Genomic DNA, 19,720 nt, shown 5'->3' with positions numbered 1-19,720 from the left:
AGTTTACAGGCTTTCTGTGTGGTTCCTACACTTTGAGGATTCCTAGAGGCAAGAAGTCATTTCTCTGAAGAATCAGTAGTCTTTAGGGTCCTGCCTCAGCTTCCTATTCATGGAAGATCTGAAATTGAATGAGGTAGCCCCTCACCATTAAAGTTCTTACGAAAAAAAAAAAATAAAGTTTTTACGGCCTTAATGATTCCTATTGGGATGAGTCGAGCAGAAGTCAGGCAGTCCCTTCTGCGTGAGGATTAAGGATGAGTGCCTTTGAGGTCTGAGCCAGCTGAAAGGACCCTTGTTCATTTTCTACTCTTGTCTGAAGAAAGATTGGGTCAATTCTCTGTTTCTTCTCTGGTGGTACAAAGCTCATTCCAAGAGGTGATGACTGTTTTGGTTCTATATTACTGCCTGAAAACCCACTCCAGAACTTGGTGGCTTACAGTAACCATTCTCAGAGTTTTGTTGGTCAGGGATTTCAGAAGGTCTCAACTGGGCTCTAGATAGCATTGATGGGGTGGCTGGTACTTCCAAGATTGCCTCTTCACTCTTAGGAAAGGCTCCTCAGTGTCTGTGGCCTGTATCTCTCCATGTAGTATGTCATCCTGGCTTAGGCTTTTCACCTCATGGTGGGCCCTGGGTAGCTGTACTTCTCCCAGGGCGGTGATGGAATGAAAGCCTCTGTTTTAAATTCAATTACAGGGCAGCCCAGGTGGCTCAGCGGTTTAGTGCTGCCTTCAGGGCATTATCCTGGAGACCTGGGATCGAGTCCCACGTCGGGCTTCCTGCTTGGAGCCTGCTTCTCCCTCTGCCTGTGTCTCTGCCTCTCTTTTTCTCTCTCTCTCTGTGTCTCTCATGAATAAATAAATAAAATCTTTAAAAAAAATTCAATTACATATTGACAAACATATTCGGTATAGGGATTGTGATATTTACTATTTTATTTTGTCATATTGATCACCTAATGAGGGTAGAAAGTTGAAGGAAAGAAGGAATACTTTATTTCCTCTGCTCTTTGGATGTTGGGTTGTTCAAAACAGGAGGTTCAACTTTTGGCTCGTTTTGGATTACTGAACACATCCTTTAGAAATGATTTCCTAATGCTTTCCTGGCCATCTGGTGTGAGCACAGAAGACCTTTTACTCCATAGAAGTAAGCTGATAATAATAACAAGTTGAAACATCTTGATAATAAATATATTTGTACAGCTTTTCTAATCCCAGGTTATTGAAACTCTGTCAGCCTTGGCTGTTATCCATGCTCTCTCAGTGCCCTTGTGTTTTCTTTTTTTTTCTTGGGCCACTCATGCTGAGTGAGCACTAGAGCATTAGAAGGAGGAGCAGTCACTGGGATGTAAAATTGATGAAGGTAAGGATTGGGTTCAATTGCAACAATCCTAAATTTTTGGAGCAAGAGGGGCATGACACCCTCACCTCCCTTTTTACATATAAGAAGAGGTGTAAAAAGGTAAAATAGCTTTTCTTAATTGCAGCATCTGATTCTCTATCCACTTGACCCTAGTACCGATTGATAACACAAAACAGATGTGCCTTGGGCAAGAGAAGCGTAAAGCTGGATCTTTTTATGATCCTGTACTCATTATTTGTAGCATTGGATCTTTATTTTTTTTAAAGATTTTATTTATTTACGAGAGACAGAGAGGGGCAGAGACACAGGCAGAGGGAGAAGCAGGCTCCATGCCTGCAGCCTGATGTGGGACTCGATCCTGGGTCTCCAGGATCATGCCCTGGGCTGAAGGTAGCGTTAAACCGTTGAGCCACCCGGGCTGCCCGCATTGGATCCTTAAAATAGGAAAAGCGATGTTGATTCTAACTAGAAATTGTGGGCCATTTAATAACATGTGAGGCGGAATTACAAGGAAAGGTGAGAAACCAAGTGCCTTCCAGCTTCTACCACCTTATCTTCTATTGCCTAAATTAATAAAAGGTCAATTTTTAAAAAGTAATCTCTACTACCAACGTGGGGATTAAACTCACCACCCCAAGATAAGAGTTGGATACTCTACTGACTGTGCCACCCAGGTGCCCCTAAGTGGTCAACTTTTAAAGCAATAAAAAAGGAAATTTATTTATTTATTGTTTCAGGGAGAGAGGGGGTGAGGGGCAACGGGAGAAGGAGAGAGAGAATCTTAAGCAGGCTCCATGCCCAGTGCAGAGCCTGATGTGGGGCTCGATCTTACAACCTTGAGATCATGAGATGAGCTGAAATCAAGAGTCAGACACTTAACCAACTGAGCCACCCAGGCACTCCTAAAAAAGGAAATTTCTGGTAAGCTTTGCCTAACTTAAGAGTGCTATTTATATTACAGACAAAACGCTAAATTTACTAATACAAACATATCCTAGTCAGAGTTTTGAATGCCCATAAGCAAGTCCCTAGAATTATTTTGAATGCTCAGATTATAAATCCTCCCCCCATACCATAAATGTATTACCTAGCACTGTAAGACTCTTTATGGGGTGTCAAATATGTGGGAGGATTTAAACAAATTCTCTTAAATGCTTCATGGGATAAGATGATCCAATGGGAACTGAATGTTTTCAATTAGGACGTTTCCATGGATACCATTAAGCGTGCCAAAATTCATAGCCACAGGAGATTTTATTTTCTTCAATATTGATTAAGAAATCTGAGAACAATCTCAAGAAGTGTAGGAGGTAGGCAGAGGATAAATTCTGAGGGTAGTATAAAATTTGCTTTCTCTCCCATGGTGAAGGGCTAGTCCAAATAAAATTCTAGGCAGTCAGCCAAGTCTAACAACAGGATTTCTGTCAAGAGAGTGTCCAGAATAAAAGTGAACATGGGTTACTTCTTTTATTCCAGGTGTAGATGTTATTTATTTATTAACACTTGCTTTTTTATGTGCTGGGTACAAGGCATTGGTGGTGTAAGACAATCAGAAAAATCACAACCCTTTTATCTGTGTTGTTTATAACGAAAACATTCTAAATGATGTCAGCATACATCTTAAAATTTGCATCCCTCTGGGAAGGAGTCACATCTTAGGTTATTACTCATTTTTAAACACGGATTCTTTTCCTGGATTCTTAGATCTTCGAAGGATCTGTGGATAGAATTCAAGGGGACCTTGACCTTGAATGAAAAAAAAAGTATATATTTTGACTAATAATAGATATTTAGCATATTCATCAATTAACGTGGGCAACAAATTACAGTGCTATTAGCCCCACCTGCGACTGTGTTGTCAATCAGCTTCATAAGGCATCACAGCTGTTACAGACATCTTGCACTATTTATGCTAATCACTACTTCAAAATTTTGGCTGTTATTAGAGTTTCCACTCTTTTTTTTTTTTTTTTTTTAGAGTTTCCACTCTTGATGCTTAATGTCATAATAAAATAGTATATATATTACCATATCACAAGTTAGTACAATATTTTAATACCTGTTTTAATAATTGGCTTCCCCTTTAGTCCTATGCTTATTTTTTGCATTTAAAAAGATTTCTAAAACGGATTCACCAGCCATGGAGTAAAAAATGAAGAACCTCTTTCCTAATAGAGTGCAGAGTGTAAGTTATCATATCTTAATATTCTGACCACAATTTAAGAAAGCAGTTTCCTAGTTAAGTGCCTTTCATTGAAAATCTTAAAAAAAAAAAAAAAAAGTTAAAGGTCAAAAGGGTGTTATTTTCTGTTGGCTCCTGTGTGGGCCCTGCAAAGTACTTTGCAGGCAACTTTGACTTTCATTTGAGAATTTGCCTTCAGAGGATAAGATATTACCATGACAAAAGTTTAAGAAGAAAAGGTTTTCCGGTCTATGATAGGCTGCATTCAGTAGATCACTATTAAATCCCTGGGATTTGACCCAGATACATTTGCCTGCAGAGTCCTGTCCTTTACACAATCCTATACTACCTCTTTAGCATTCATTTCAACCTTAAGAAAGGCAGGCAGGCAACGCCTGAATGATAACAGTTTGTGTTGTATTAGCTTTCTATTGCTGCATGACAAATTACCTCTAAATTTAGCACTTTAAAACAACAAACATTTATTATTTCATGCAGTTTCTGAGACACAGGAATCCAGAAGTTAAGCTGGTGGTTTTGGATGACAACTGGGGTTGTCATGGTCTCTCCTGGGGTTGCAGTCAAGTTGTCATTCAGGCCTCAGCCATCTGAAGGCCCAATTGGAGATGGAAGGCCTGCTTCTTTGATGGCTCACTTACATGACTGTTGGCAGGAGGCCTCAGTTTCTCACCACATGTGACTCTCCTTAGCGCTGCTCGAATGTCTTTGAACATAGTAGATGGCCTCCCGCAGAGTGAGGGATCTGAGAGAGACAGCAAGACAGAAATCACAGTACCTTTTTTTTTTTTTTTTTTAAAGTAATCTCTATGCCCAACCTGGGGCTTGAACACACACCGTAGATTGGGAGTTGCATGCTCTGCTGACTGAGCCAGCCAGGTGCCCCCTCCCCCCTTTTAAGAAGCCACAGTATCTTTTATGTCCTCACCTCAGGGGTCACATATCATCATTTCTGTCACATTCAATTGGTCACAAAGACAGCCCTGAAACAATGTGGGAAAGGGCTATATAAGGGCATGGTGAATACTAGGGCATGGACATCATGGGGGGGCCATCTGGGAGACTGGTTACTACATGTGTAGGATCCTTATTTCCCATAGTTGCAAAATTGTAAGTTGTATTTCCTTTTCATATTTTAAAATTCCAAAACAGAATTTCAAACTTTAAAATACCCAATCATTCCCAACATAAATGGAAATATAAATTTACTTGTATAAATATTTAGTGAATGGGCAAGATCAAATACATATTATAAAAACTGTGTTGGGGCAGCCCCAGTGACGCAGCGGTTTAGCGCCGCCTGCAGCCCAGGGCGTGATCCTGGAGACCCTGGATCGAATCCCACATTGGGCTCTCTGTATGATGCCTGCTTGTGTCTCTGCCTCTCTCTCTCTCTGTCTCTATGAATAAATAAAAAATCTTAAAAAAAAAACTTGCAAACACTTCATTTGAGGAATTTAAGTTTTTACTGAAATTCCAGTTAACATACAGTGTAATATTAGTTTCAGGTATACAATATAGTGATTCAACAATTCCATACATCACCTAGTGCTCATCATGATAAGCATATTCCTTTGGGGGATTTGTTTTTTTATTATTTATTATTTTTTATTTTTTAAAAGATTTTATTTATTTATTCGTGAGAGAGAGAGATAGAGGCAGAGACACAGGCAGAGAGGGAAGCAGGCTCCATGCAGGGAACCTGATGTGGGACTTGATCCCAGGACTCCAGGATCATGTGCTGGGCTGAAGGCAGAAGCTTAACCGCTTAGCTACCCAGGCGTCCCATGGGACTTGTTTTTTTAATGGGCTGAACTAGTAGAGGCCTCTTGAGTCCTGAGAAGTTCAGACTGCTCTGGTCTCTTTTTTTCCTGGAAAATCTCCCTGTACCAAACACTGAATCCTTCAATTCCAAAGCCTTTCCAACTTCCTTATGTTTTTATTGTTGATTTGGTGTGCTTGAATGACAGCCAAAATAGAAGATAAATGGTAGATGCAAGGACTGGGTGGTTTCCATGGAGACTTCTTGCAGAAGCCTCTCCTTTCTTCATTCATCTATTTCTGGGACGTGCCCCTTCCAGTTAATGTGTGGTGCCCATCAATCTGGTAGCTGATGGAAAGGGGATTTGTTGAACCAAATTCAGAACTGAGTTTTTCTGTGTATCTCTGAGGTTGAGTTAGGTTTTTATGAAACTTGAGGATCTTAATGGGTCTTCTTCCTGAAGCAGTTTAACTCTCCTTTTGTTTTTTTCACTTGGTTCGAGCTTTGGGGAATAGAAGATAGGCTTTGACTGGGAACAGAGGTATATGGATTTACTGTGTCTAATCGAGCAACCATGAAATCAAAAATGTTTCCACCTAAGGAATCAGCCCATCACTTTTAACCACTGTTGATTGCATTGGCTTAGAGCTTTTTGCTTCCTTTAAGTATTTTCCTTTTCTTTTCAAAATTGTGTTCAGTTGGATGTGACCAATTCTACACGAAGCTGGCTCACTCACTTTCGATCTTGACTCCTACTGTCCCAATGTCATGCTTCATTTACACAGTGATAGCTTTCCTTGACTCTATTGACTTAACATCCTATGCATCATATTTTCTTTCTTAGACATAGGAAGATTGAAAAAAATTAAGAATTTGAAGAAAATTTGCAAAAGTGAAGAGCACTGTGAAAGGTAGCTTTAATTTTAATTTTCACTGTAGCCAGAATAGGTGGCCACCTGATGGGCAGAACTGCTTTCTCATTGTACACTGTCCAGTATAGGTGTCCAGGTCAGTCAAGGTCAAACTGGTCATCAGTACTACTTTTGGTTCTAAGTGTAGCTGTAGCTGTGTATAGGGGATCTTACAGTTATTAATAGAGGTTATAATAAAAATGTGATATAGTGTCAAATTGTAGGTGTGTTACATGTGGGTGGAATAGTTGTCTACATTTGAAAGGTGGGAAGCTGGAGGTTTTTGTAATTTTAAGATACCTATTATCAATTTTAAGAATTTCTTGGGATGCCTGGGTGCCTCAGCAGTTAAGTGTCTGCTTTTGGCTCAGGATGTGATCCCGGAGTCCTGGGATCGCGTCCCACATCAGGCTCCCTGCATGGCGCCTGCTTCTCCCTCTGCTTGTGTCTCTGCCTCTCTCTCTCTCTGTGTCTCTTTTGAATAAATAAATAAAATCTAAAAAAAAAAAGAATTTCTTGATCATCAGAGGTGCCTGGGTGGCTCAGTTGGTGAAGCATCTGCTTTTGGCTCAGGTCATGATCCCAGAGTCCTGGGATCGTCTCATGTTGGGCTCCCCGCTCATTGGGGAGTCTGCTTCTCCTTTTCCCTCTGCCATTCTCCCTGATTGTACTCATGCACTCCCTCTGTCAAATAAATAAATAATATCTTAAAAAATAATTTCTTGATTATTATAAATGCATGACTGATGTTATTTTCTGATCCTGAAGATTGGTGGGCATTTTGAAAAGGGACCAAGATGAGAATAAAAACTAATTATAAAATACATTTAAAAGACTGATTATGATTCATCAGAATATTTTTTACAACTTATAAATTGTGTGTTTTTACCTTTGGGACACATGTTCTTAAGAGCTGACTTCTGGGGATGCCTGGGTGGCTCAGCGGTTGAGCCTCTGCCTTTGGCTCAGGGCGTGATCCTGGGTCTGGGGATCAAGTCTCACATTGGGCTTCCTTTCATGGAGCCTGCTTCTCTCTCTGCCTGTGTCTCTGCCTCTCTCTCTCTCTCTCATGAATAAATAAATAAAATATTAAAAAAGAGCTGACTTCTACTTTGCACTTTGTAATGTGTGTCAGCTATGTCTGCTCATGAGCATGTTTTCATCTGTGCATCATGTTATATTGGGACTTGGATGGAATGTAAATCTTTTTCTGGCCTAAATCTGAGTCTAATCCTCTGCATGGCTTTGGTAGAAAATCGATTTCCTCTGCTGCATCAAGATTTTTCAGGTCACTGCTCTTTGGAGGTTTCCCAATTCTCTTAGATTAAAATAGATTTTGTTTCTCTGCTGCATACTAGTATTCTTTAGTAGGACACTGGGATCTAGAAAGTGAGAAAACAGAGCCTGGTAAAATATCCATGGGTTCTTTTTTTTTTTTAAAGATTTTATTTATTTATTCATGATAGTCACAGAGAGAGAGAGAGAGAGAGAGAGAGAGGCAGAGACAGGCAGAGGGAGAAGCAGGCTCCATGCAGGGAGCCCGACGTGGGATTCGATCCTGGGTCTCCAGGATCGTGCCCTGGGCCAAAGGCAGGCGCTAAACCGCTGCGCCACCCAGGGATCCCGATGGGTTCTGTTTTATTTATTTTATTTATTTTTTTGGGGGGGTTCTGTTTTAGTTAACTTGTTGATACACTGTACCTTTGAGGAGCCAAGGAGTTTATGTGCTTTCAAAAACATCATTTGGGGAACATTTAAAAGGTGGCATTTGTAGGTGAGCATGTGTGCTTGACTTTAATGAGTTCTGCTTGGTGATCTGCTCACTAGAAAAGAGTGGAAAAGAGAGGAGCTACTGATATCCTACTTAATCCATTTGATGAGTATGGGCCATTGGAGCTGGAAGTAGGGTGACCAACTTGGACTTTCTCAGTTTTAGCCCTGGAAGACCTACATCCTGGGAACTACCTCAGTCCTAGGCAAACCAGGATGGTTGGTCATCCTGGCAGTGAAGAACATGGAGATGGATGGTTTGGAAATGGTGAGTACTCATAGATATATTTTTTAAAAGATTTTATTTATTTATTCATGAGGGACACACAGAGAGAGAGGCAGAGACACAGGCAGAAGGAGAAGCAGGCTCCTGGGAGCCTGACGTGGGACTTGATCCCAGGTCTCCAGGATCAGGCCCTGGGCTAAAGGTGGCGCTAAACTGCTGAGGCACTTGGGCTGCCTCATATACATATTTTAAGGAGGGATTTATTATACACATGTACCATCTTGCCACACAGTGATGCTAGTGGGTGAGTGATTTTACTGTGATTTGATTGAAAAGCAATGAAATGAGGGGAGATAGAGGTTTTTCCACTTTCTGAACCTAAGATTTAGGGGATGCTTTGGTAAGAAATTATTACCGTTAAGTTTTATCTTTATCTTGGACAATGGAAAGACAACTCCACTTATCCCTTCTTTCATTTTTTTAAAAATTTTTATCTATTTATGATAGTCACACAGAGAGAGAGAGAGGGGGGCAGAGACGTAGGCAGAGGGAGAAGCAGGCTCCATGCACCGGGAGCCCGACGTGGGATTCGATCCCGGGTCTCCAGGATTGTACCCTGGGCCAAAGGCAGGCGCCAGACCGCTGCACCACCCAGGGATCCCTTATCCCTTCTTTCAACTTATATTATTTGTGTCTGTGTGTATACATATATATATGTATATTTTATACATGTGTTTATGTAACACTAAATATATAAAATAACAAAGATCACAAACAAATATAAAACATAAAACTATAAGTGAAAAAAAGCATCAAAGTCATTAGGACCTAGGGCTAGGCAAAGACTTTTTCGACTTGACACCAAAGGTGTGATCCATAAAAGGAAAAAATGATAAATTGGATTTCATCAAAATTAACAATTTAAAAAAAATTAACAATATTTACTCTGAGAAAGACTGTAAGAGACAAGCTACAGAGTGGAGAAAATATTTGCACATCACATACCTGACAACAGATTATCTGTAATATATAAAGAACTGTCAAAACTCAACAGTAAGAAAACAAAAAAATCCAGTTAGAAAATCGGCAAAAGACATGAAGAGACATTTCAGTGAAAATATATAGACAGATGACAAATAACCACATGAAAAGATCAACAAGGGACGCCTGAGTGGCTAAGCAGTTGAGCGTCTGCCTTTGGCTCAGGGCGTGATCCCGAGGTCCAGGGATTGAGTCCTGCGTCAGGCTCCCTGTGAGGAGCCTGCTTCTCCCTCTGCCTATGTCTTTGCCTCTCTCTCTCTCTCTCTCACTCTGTCTCTCTCTCTCTCTGTCTCTCATGAATAAATAAATAAAATCTTTTAAAAAATTTTAAAAAAGATGTTCAACATCATTAGCCATTAGGGTAATGCAAATTAATGTCACAATGAGAGATCACTACATACCTAGCAGAATGGCTAAAATAAAAAATAGTGACATGACCAAATACCGATGAGGCTGCTAAAAAACTTGCTTGCTTTTGAAAAGGTACAGTGATGTAGCCCCTCTGGAAAAACAGTTTGGCAGTTTCTTTAAAAACACTAAATAAACCATATGACCCAGCAATTGCATTCCTGGGCATATATCCCAGAGAAAGGAAGATTTATGTTTACCTAAAAACCTGTGCAAAAATGGTTATAGCAGCTTTATTCTTAATAGCCCATAACTGGAAATGACACAGATGTCCTTCAATGGGTAAATGGTTAAACACACTGGTATACCCCATATCATGGAATACTACTCAGCAATTGAAGAGAATGAACTATAGATATAACAACCTGGATGGATCCCTAGAGAACTCTGCTGGGTGAAAAAAAGCCAATCCCAAATGGTCACATACTATGTAGTTATATTTATATAATGTTTTTTAAAGGACAAAATTATAGAAATGGAGAACAGATTAGTGGTTCTCAGGGGTTGAGGGGGCAGGAGCAGGAGTAAAGTGATTGGCTATAAAAGGACAGCGTAAGAGATCTTTATGGTGAAGGAAATTTTCTGTTCTCTATTTTGACTCTATCAATGTCAGTATCCTGGTTGTGTTCTTGTATCGTAGTTTTTACAAGGTGTTATCCTGTGCATCCTTTACCCAATTTCCCCTGAATAATCTTTCTCATGTCATTTCTTACAACTGCATGTGAATCTACAATTATCTCAAAAGTTTAAGTTTTGAAAAAAGCATTTAAGAAAAAAAAATACAACAGGACCTACAAAGATCAGAATCAGAAGAATCAGAAATAATAAATAATGCAGCACTTTTGTATTTGGTGGTGTCCTAAGGTTCTGGCCCAGTTTTGTTCTGAAATGGGTCCATGTGAGTCCCTGTATGTAAGTGTATGATAGACTTTTTTTCCTCAAGTGCTTCTGATTTAGGAAGCTATTTTCTGTATGCCTTTTCTGTGCCTTTTGTCTCTGGTTTTGTTAGACACATTCTAGTTTCTTCATTTCAGTTTCAAGGTCATTTCCAAGCACCGTTAACTTTTATGATCTCAGTTTTGCAGTGTGTTCTTACCTAAGGCCCTGAGTATCTGGACACTAGACTTGTTTTTCTGAGTGATGTTTTTCTCTTTGCCTATATAATAGAGATTTCTGGTTGTTCACTGATGTTCATTTCCTTCTTCTCTTTTGCAGTAGAAACTCCAGTTTTGGGCTGGGCACATGACAATTCAGAATAAAGGTTGCATTTGCTCAGATTTCAGTAGCTAAGTATAGCAGTGTGAACAAGTATGAATCTTCTATTTTGATTAAGCCATAAATTAAATGGAACTATCAATTTGCTTTAACAAACACTTAGTGAATAGGTAAAATCAAATACTTTATATAAAAGCTGTAGATTGTGGGTTGGATTGTGTCCCTGCAAGAAGATATGTTGAGGTCCTAACTCCCAGTACCTTGGAGGGTGGCCTTATTTGGAAATAGGTCTTTTGCAGATATAATGAAGTTAAGATGGGATCATACTGGAGTAGAGCGGGCTCCTAATCCACACAAAGACAATGCCACATGAAGAGGAAAATTGGAGCGATGCATTTACAAGCTGAGGAACTCTTGGGGAATTCCAAGGAGAGAGGCACGGAACAGATTTTCGCTTAGAGCTCTCAGAAGGAATCAACTCTATGGATACCTTGATTTTGGACTTCCAGCCTCCAGAAATGTGAGGCAATGAATTTCTGTTGTTTTAAGCTATCCAGCTTGTGGTGCTTTGTCACAGCCGCCCTAGGGGAACCAGTACATTATGTTTTAAAACTTCTTAGATTATTTTAAAAAATGGGTTGGGCATGCAGAGGCTTCTTAATCTGAATCTTGAGACATTTGGACTGAGTAGGCTTTCTTTCCTGGAAAATCTCACTGTACCAAACATAGTCTTCATCGCTCCAAAGCCCTTCCAACTTCCTTACGTTTTTATTGCTAATTTGATGTGCTTGAATGCCAGCCAAAGAATAAGGTAAATGGTAGATGCAAGGACTGGGTGGTTTCCATGGAGACTTCTCACAGGAGCCTTCCCTGTCTCAGTTCAACAGTTGTCAGGGAAACATCAAGTTTCAATTTGTGGGGTCTGCCAGTTTAAGTGGCTCTTGCCAATTTAAGAGGATATGGTTAAACCTCTTCAAGATCTTAATAAACAAATTCAGAGCAAAGCTTTTTTAGATTCTTTTGGAGTTATAGTAAGTTTTTCTGTTATTTAGGAATATTAACTAGTCCTCTGCTTGAAGTGTGCAAACTGCCCATTTGTTCATATGCAGAAAATGCTGATTGTGAGCTGTGGGGGAGGAAAGCTGAGGTTTGTAGAAAGGCCCATAGCCAGAGAGCTGGTGTCCAATGCCACACAACTTCATGATCTTTAGCGTGCCCTGCAGTATGGGAGATCCAAGAGGCCTGCCCTCTGCATAAACTGTTTACAGGCTGTGGAGTTGGCAGACTCAGTACTGTGTGTTTATTGCTTTTCGTTAGCTGTTGTTGGATTGGTGGCTGGCATTGGTGGTGGGTTAATGGAATTGATGGTGAGAGAGATTCTGGATATAAGCAGTTGTAATAATTGGGAATCCCTAGGGTTATCACTATTGTGACAGCTTCCCCATTGTGCTGTTTATCAAATAGCTATGGTAGATTGTAAAATTCCCCCAATACTGTGCTGCTCCTTTTTTTTTTTTTAAAGATTTTATTTATTTATTCATGAGAGAGACAGTAGAGAGGGAGAGACTTAGCCAGAGGGAGAAGCAGGCTCCATGCAGGGAGCTCGATATGGGACTTGATCCCGGAACTCCAGAATCACGCCCTGAGCCGAAGGCAGATGCCCAACTGCTGAACCACCCAGGTGTCCCTGTGCTGCTCCTTTTAAAAAAGATTTTATTAATTTATTTTAGAGAGAGAGAAGGAGTGTGAACTGGGGGAGGGAATAGGAGGGGGATAGAATCTCAAGCAGACTCCACACTGAGTGTAGAGCTCAACGTGGGGGCTCCATCTCAGGACCCTGAGATCATGAACAGAGCCAAAACCAAGAGCCAGATGCCTAATCGACTGAGCCACCCAGGCACCCTGCATCTTCTTTTCTGTTTTTTAAATCAAGATGTGAAATCTGTGTCTCCATCCTTAAAGTGTTGGCTGGTCTCATGACTTGCTTTAATCATAGAATACAGTAGAAGTGACTGTGCAAGTTTTGAGCCTTGGTCCAAAGAAGGATTTCACCTTCAGTTCTTGCTGCTTTGGGAGCTCTGCCACCAAGTGGAAAAGCCCAGGCTCACCTGCTGGAGGCTAAGAGGCCACATGGAGGCTAGTGGAGGCCCCCAGTCAACCCAATAGCTGACTGTGGAAGCCTAAGTGAGTCCCACCTGACATCAGCAGAGTCTGGTCCACATCAGTAAAATTGGCTAGCTGAGCTCAGCCCAGATTGCTGACCCCCAAATTATTAACTAAATAAATGTTTTAAGAACTAATGTTTTGGGGTGGTTGGTTATGTAGCAATAGATAATTGATAGAGCTGAGCTTGGATGGGCCAGTCAAAACTTATTTTTGACCTCTTTTCTATAACACCCAGGAGTCATAGCACAATCATGTTAGTAACAGACATACCTGTGGGTAATTTAAGCAAAAAAGGAGTTCATTGGGTAGCTCAGTCTTTTCTTAAGAAAGCTGGGGGAAAGGCTTGAAAAGTGCACAAGAGGCAGCATTGCTAGAACTACAGCCATATCATGCCACAGATTTGGTCTGGTGAAGATGCTGGAACTGGAGCCACTGAATATTTGTATACCTCTAGGTATATCTCTCTTTGCCTGCACTGGACCTCAGATGTGGGGCTCGGCACCCCTGTTGCCCCTAGGAACTGACATTGCTGCTGTTTTCAGAAAACAGTGATCTACTATTCCTGCTACTTTGCATACTCATTACTGATTCAAATGCCCTGTAGTGTGTCTGACCAAGCTGAGGGCCTGTGCCCTTACCAAAATCAGGAAAGTGAGTATCTGACATTTTTAACTTATTTAGCTGAAGGCAGGTAGAAAATTTCATAAACATTGGCAAGGTGTTGTGATGCTGGGCAGCCAAAAGAAAAATCAGAAAATGTTTATTAGTTTCTGTTTTGTACTCTGGTTGACTCAGTTTTAGCACAGTTATGATGAAACTGGATTTGAGGTTCGTTCCTTGGTTCTACGGAGAGAAAATATTCAGTCTGAGCCTGTACCCTTTACAATCTCTCCCTTTCTCACAGATGTGTGCCCATGGCCATTTGGAAGGCCAAAAAAATAAGAGGTTCCTAATTTGCATGTATCCCTGGTTGCCAAGGTACAAACAGTATGTGTCTTTCAGTTGCTAGGCCCAAAGAGACTTCATTCATTGCCACAGTATGCCACCTAAGAGAATAAATGAATGAATGAATGAATGAATGGCATCTTAGTGAACATAAGGGGTTGCCTATTTGTTCAGTGAATTTGGTTCATGTGACATTTATAATATGAATTGCTGGGTGGCAAGATCTTGAAATTCAGGTCATTTCTCATTTTCCAGAATTTCTCTAATAACTATTCTGAATCCCAAAGTGCCTATCTGCAAAACCATTTATCTAGGGTTAGTTTAAATATTAGAAACAACACATAAGAAGGAAAGCATAATGCTTGGAGAGTATGTAGTAGGTGCTTGAGAAATGTTGATCCTTTTTCTCAAACTTCTTGAATATACATACCCTGATCAGATTGTGTTCTTAGCTCGGGCTGCTATAACAAAATACCATAAACCAAGTGGCTTACAAACAATAGAAATTTATTTCTGACAGCTCTAAAGGCTGGAGGTTCAAGGTCAGGGTGCCAGCATGGTCAGGTTCTGGCGAGAGCCCTCTTCTGGGTTGCAGACAGCCAGCTTCTTGCTGTGTCCTGACCTGGCAGAGAGAGTGAAGCAGACTTGTGACTCTTCTAAGGGTACAGATCCCATTCATGGGGTCTCCACCCTCATGATCTCATCTGATCTTAATCAGCTCCCAAAGGCTCCATCTCCTAATACCATCACATTGAGGGGTAGGGCTTTAACATGAATTTGTGTGTGGGGGGCACAAACATTTAGTCCATAACAGATTATAAACTCCTTGAGGGTAGAGACTGTTCTTTCTGTGTCAAATATGTCTAAGTTGTCAAATCTCTAGGCATGGCTTATGAGAGTGGACTGTACTTGGGGTAGATTGTCTTGGGAGAAAACAGGACCTAGACCTTACTTAGCTCATCCAAGTGGTGGGGGTGCCAGTTAAGGAGGGATGAGTGGATTGTCTCAGATCAGGCAATGCAAAGTCTATCCGGGCCATTGGAATAGTGACTAGAGGTGATTTCAAGGTACAACACAGGAGATCCACCTGGGTCCTAGGGATGTCCCTTTTGCCAAGCACAACTCAGTGACAGACCTAAGAGCAGGGAAAGTTGGAGGTTTAGGTATCAGGGAAGTGTCAGCGGGTACCTGGGGGTGAGGCACCAGACAAGGACAGACAGTTGAGAGCAAGGCCAGGCCTTAAATGATGGGTGTCTGTTAAGCTAGAGTGGGAAGAGGATGGATGTTTCTTTCTGGGGCATAGAAAGGGGATTTGGTCATGGAAAGAAGTTAGTCTTGTTAATATAACATGGCCATTAGATCTCAATAGGACCAATAGCAGAGTGGACTTGGGGCTGGGTTCTGGCTAATTGGGCCAAAGAATCCATCTGCATTTGCTGTGATGATGCTGGGGAACTTAGTGTGCTGGTTGCCGTGAGGCCCTGCTATGGGGAGAACAGTCATGAACAGGGAGGGGCCCGTTTCCAGTTTCAGTGCCCTGCAGTACAGCCTGCTTTGAGGGAGTCGGCTTTCTCAGAGGGAGGCTGCCGGCACGTCAGGGAGGAGAGAGGAGCATTTGTTGTTTTAACAGTTGAAAGGGTCTTCACTAGGAATTCAACATGGAAACCCAATTAATGAAGTCAGATTGCCTACCCTATCAAAAAGTGCTCTTTCTGGTATGAGTTTAACTGTGCTGGAGGGAGAGAGACACACACACACACACACACACAGAGGCAGAGACACAGGTAGAGGGAGAAGCAGGCTCCATGCAGGGAGCCAGAGCCCTACGTGGGACTTGATCCTGGGTCTTCAGGATTACACCCTGGGCCGAAGGCAGGCACTAAACCGCTGAGCCACCCAGGGATCCCCATGTGCTGGAAGGTTCTGATCTGTCTGGGTTTAAGGTGGAGAGTGAGAACTCTAATGTGATCTGAGACTTAACCTCCATTTGTTCATTCCTTCCAAAGCATTTCAAGGATTTGTATGTAATACACAGGTGCTCCACTGACATGAGGTGCCTTGGCTTGCTCTGTTTCTCTCACTAAGGCACTGGTTTGAAAAGAGAATGTGTGTATGAGTGAGTGCATGTGTGCCTGTGCTTGTGTGAGTGTATGAAATAAAAGATACATAGAATGTACTGAAACAAACTTATAAAAATATCAAATAACCCCTACCTGTAATTTTGTTTTTGAAAAAGCATTGAAAATATCAATAAACAAATTGTCTGGGAAGTGAGTCCTTTGGCGCTAAGTGTGAGTTGCTAGAACCCTTACCTAAAGTAAAAGCTTTATATAATCTTGGCAGTGCATGTGTGTTCACCTGAGATTTTGCTGCCTCCAGCTCTACAAAAGTCTGTGATGTGCAGAGCCTAGAAACTGGGCCAACATCCTAAAATGAATTTTCTTTTGTAATCTGAGCCACTGTTGCATTTTAATTCAGTTGTAGTGTCAAGACTGTGTGTGTATGTGCTTGCACGCGCATGTGTGTGTGTGTGCATTCCTTCCTCTCATCTGTTCCTGGCATTTAAATCAGTGCCTGGCACTTGGTCAGCCCTCAGTAAATGTTCTTAGTTGATTCTATTGTTCTTTTTCCCTATACTGTTCTACATCACAGTGACTGTCTTCTGGGGGTAGGTGGGATGCTTCCTTTGTACTTGGGTGGTTCACTCTTTTTACACTCTTCCCCTCAGCTCACCTTGAAGTGTTAGGCAGGTGACTCTGAGATGTATGCCTGACCATGTGCAGCCAACTGGACAGCTTGAAAAGCTGTGGCATTGGCTTGCCAAAGAAGGCCTAGTTTACAAAAGTCATAGTAAATCATTGTCATCAAATGTCACCCCTACCTATAATCTTTCCTCATTCCAAATAACAGTATAGGTGAGTCTATAGACTCTCTGTCTGAATATGCTAATCCATTGTGCAAAAACCAAAACAGCTAGTGAGTGTAGAATTTATTTGAATTCTTGTCTTTAGGAATCATATTAGTTTCATGTTTGACTCCTTAACATATTTCTTTGTTTTAATTCAAAAGTGATCCTCCTCCTGCAAAAACAAGAAAACTGAGTAAATTCAAAGTTCTGGGAGGATATGTTGTATTTCTCTTTGGCTTTGTTTGCTTCGAGTCAGGTGATTACAAAATGACTTACCTGAACTCACATGAGGTACTTGCTATCCTGGGATCAGGTGGTGTCTCTGATCCTTTAAATCTGAAAAAAAATTGAATAGGTTGATATATTCACATAAGGCACAATTCAGTGGTACAAAACAACATTCGTAGGGGTTCTCTCAGTGCAGTGAAGAGTTAAGACTCAGCTGGGCATATTTAATGTATTCCATAAGCTTTCTTAGTGGGAAATCAATGGGATGGGTGGATGGGGAATGCAGGGATGACTTTGCAAATTCTGGATTTGCCTTCAAGAGACTTGTGGCCTTGTAGGGAGATGTAGCAGATAAACGGAGAACCATAATGCAAAGTAGAAGTGGTAAATGCCAGTTCAAACTATAGTTTTAGCTTTTACTCATAGAATTCGTTTTATAGAATGTTTGGATCTCAAAAAAGACTTGTGTTCTATCTAGTCACAGTGCTTTGTTCCAATAGATGAGACTTGAGACCAAAAGAGGTCAGGTGCCTTCCTCTTGGTCACCCAGTTAGAGCTACCTTTGACAGAGATAACTCGTTTTTATAAAGCAAGGTGCTGCCTTGGTTTGTGTTGGCAACTTAGAGGAAAGACTGCTGTGTTTGTGTGTTAAATCTGGGCTCAGTGAGTAAGGATCCTTGCAGCTTTGTTCAGCTGGGCATTTTGTTTTGAAATTGCACTTAGAGCAGGTGGGAGGGGAATGGTTTTGTGGTATGTCTATATTTTCTGCTGACATGGGATTAGGCCTTGCCTCTTATTCCTCAGCTTTTCTGAATTCATTTTAAGTAGATAGTACATGTACATGATTCAAAATTCAAGAGGTATAATAAGAAATACAGCAAACTCTTCCCTACCCCTGTGCCTTGGCCAAGGGGTTCCCTTCTCTTCCTTGGAGGACAGCTGGCAGCCAAGTTTGTTAGCTTCAACTTCAAGAGATTGCATACAAATATATAAGTAAATGTATCTATAGTCAACCCCCTAAAAAAAATAACCTACTATACCCACTATTGTGCACCATGCTTTTTCTGTTTCAGTGGTTTAACCTGATGATCTTTCCATGTCCTTACACAAGGAGCTTCCTCACTCTTTTTTAGTTCGTGGGTTTTTTCCCCCCTTTTTTCCTTTTGGTGGCAGACAGCTGAATCCACTCTAAATAGTTAAGCCAAAGAAGGATTAGGACTTTAGGTAACTGATAGAATTGTTGGAGGCTGGAGAAACAGGCTGCCATCTAACTTCCCAAGCCCCACATAGCACTGGTATTAAGTGGAAGCCACCTGTGCTTCTGCCCGCATTGAGCAGCAGATCGCAGGGATTTATTTGCCTTGACTGCAAATGCTTCCATTGTCATCCTGAGCCAGGAAGGCAGCTTTGCAGCTACTGCAGCTTCTCACCTGTAAAAGTAGATGCTCTGAGCAGCTTCTCTTCTATTTCTCACTTCCAAAGCGAATTCATGTGTGCATATGTCTGATCAGTGGAGCCTTGGTCACATGTTTGCAGTTTAGCTGCAAAGAAGCCTAGGAATTTGATTCTCAGCTTTCAAGTTGGGAGGTGAAACTTATGAGAAATTTCTTCAAATAGAGAAAAGCTTTCAAAAGATAATGGGTAATCTCAGATATGACACATGTCTACTAGAGCTGCCTAGAAATCTGTTGTGTGGATGAACCACAGTTGATTAAACTAATATTTTAGATGAGGTACCTCTAGGTGTTTTGCAATCTGTATCTTACACAATACATATTGCATGACCTTGTACATATGTCATTTTGCTTGTATAAAAAGGAATATAAATTCATAGAGGTAGAATTCCTAGATCAGAAGGTTAATTGTAATTCTTTTTTTTAAAAAAGATTTTATTTATTTATTCATGAGAGAGAGAGAGAGAGGCAGAGACATAGGCAGAGGGAGAAGCAGGCTCCATGCAGGGAGCCCGCTGTGGGATTTGATCCTGGGACACCAGGACCACGCCCTGAGCTGAAGGCAGATGCTCAACCACTGAGCCACCCAGGCTTCCAGATTGATTGTAATTCTTATGGATATTGCCAAAAGGTCTCTGGATGTTATACCAGTTTGCGTTTCCACTAGCAGTGTACAAGTTCCTGAGTTTTTGCCCAGAGTCTTTTTGCTGTTCAGATTTCATCAGAGCCAGAGTGGCCGGCTGGGTCTTCCCCAGTAGCGGGGTGAATTTTGGGCCTTGGGCCAAGAATGCTGGCAAACCAGATCTGGGCTGTAACCCCTGCCAATACAGCCTGTTTTTAGCATCTGGGCAGGATTTGGCCTATAATTTTATTAGATTCTCTGGCCTTAAATGGCATATTGGGGGATCCGAAAGATAATGCAGCTTCCAAAATTGATTTGCAGCTTGGGAGGAGCTTACACATTGAGAGGACTTGGATCATTATGTTTTCACAAATGCATAAGGACATTTTCAAAGAATGGTTATGAAGATTTATAATACCTTTTGCCCTTTAAAAATAAAAAACAAATAAGTGAAATAAACCAGACAAATACTGCATGATACCATTTCAATGTGGAATCTTGG

At 41.1% G+C, this 19,720-nt stretch overlaps 1 protein-coding gene across 11 annotated transcripts in view; it reads left to right on the top strand.

Annotated features, from left to right (window-relative positions):
• REPS2 (RALBP1 associated Eps domain containing 2) overlaps window positions 1-19,720 on the top strand; it is a 231,016-nt gene that overhangs the window by 30,338 nt on the left and 180,958 nt on the right. The window contains exon 1 of one of the 11 annotated variants that reach the window (XM_072817506.1): window positions 4,613-4,672. The exons of 8 other annotated variants lie outside the window; for them this stretch is intronic. In XM_072817506.1, the coding sequence (XP_072673607.1) occupies window positions 4,637-4,672 (36 nt within the window). In that variant the 5' untranslated portion in view covers window positions 4,613-4,636. Of the gene's footprint in view, window positions 1-4,612; window positions 4,673-6,215; window positions 6,236-8,234; window positions 8,274-19,720 lie in introns of those variants that run through there. 2 more of the 11 variants (XM_072817509.1, XM_072817507.1) reach the window with 2 other exon arrangements.

This window comes from Canis lupus, chromosome X (assembly GCF_048164855.1).
Source record: "Canis lupus baileyi chromosome X, mCanLup2.hap1, whole genome shotgun sequence".
Taxonomy (NCBI): Eukaryota; Metazoa; Chordata; class Mammalia; order Carnivora; family Canidae; genus Canis; species Canis lupus.
Note: the sequence above shows the minus strand (reverse complement) of the source record. Positions and strands in the feature narration are given on the sequence as shown.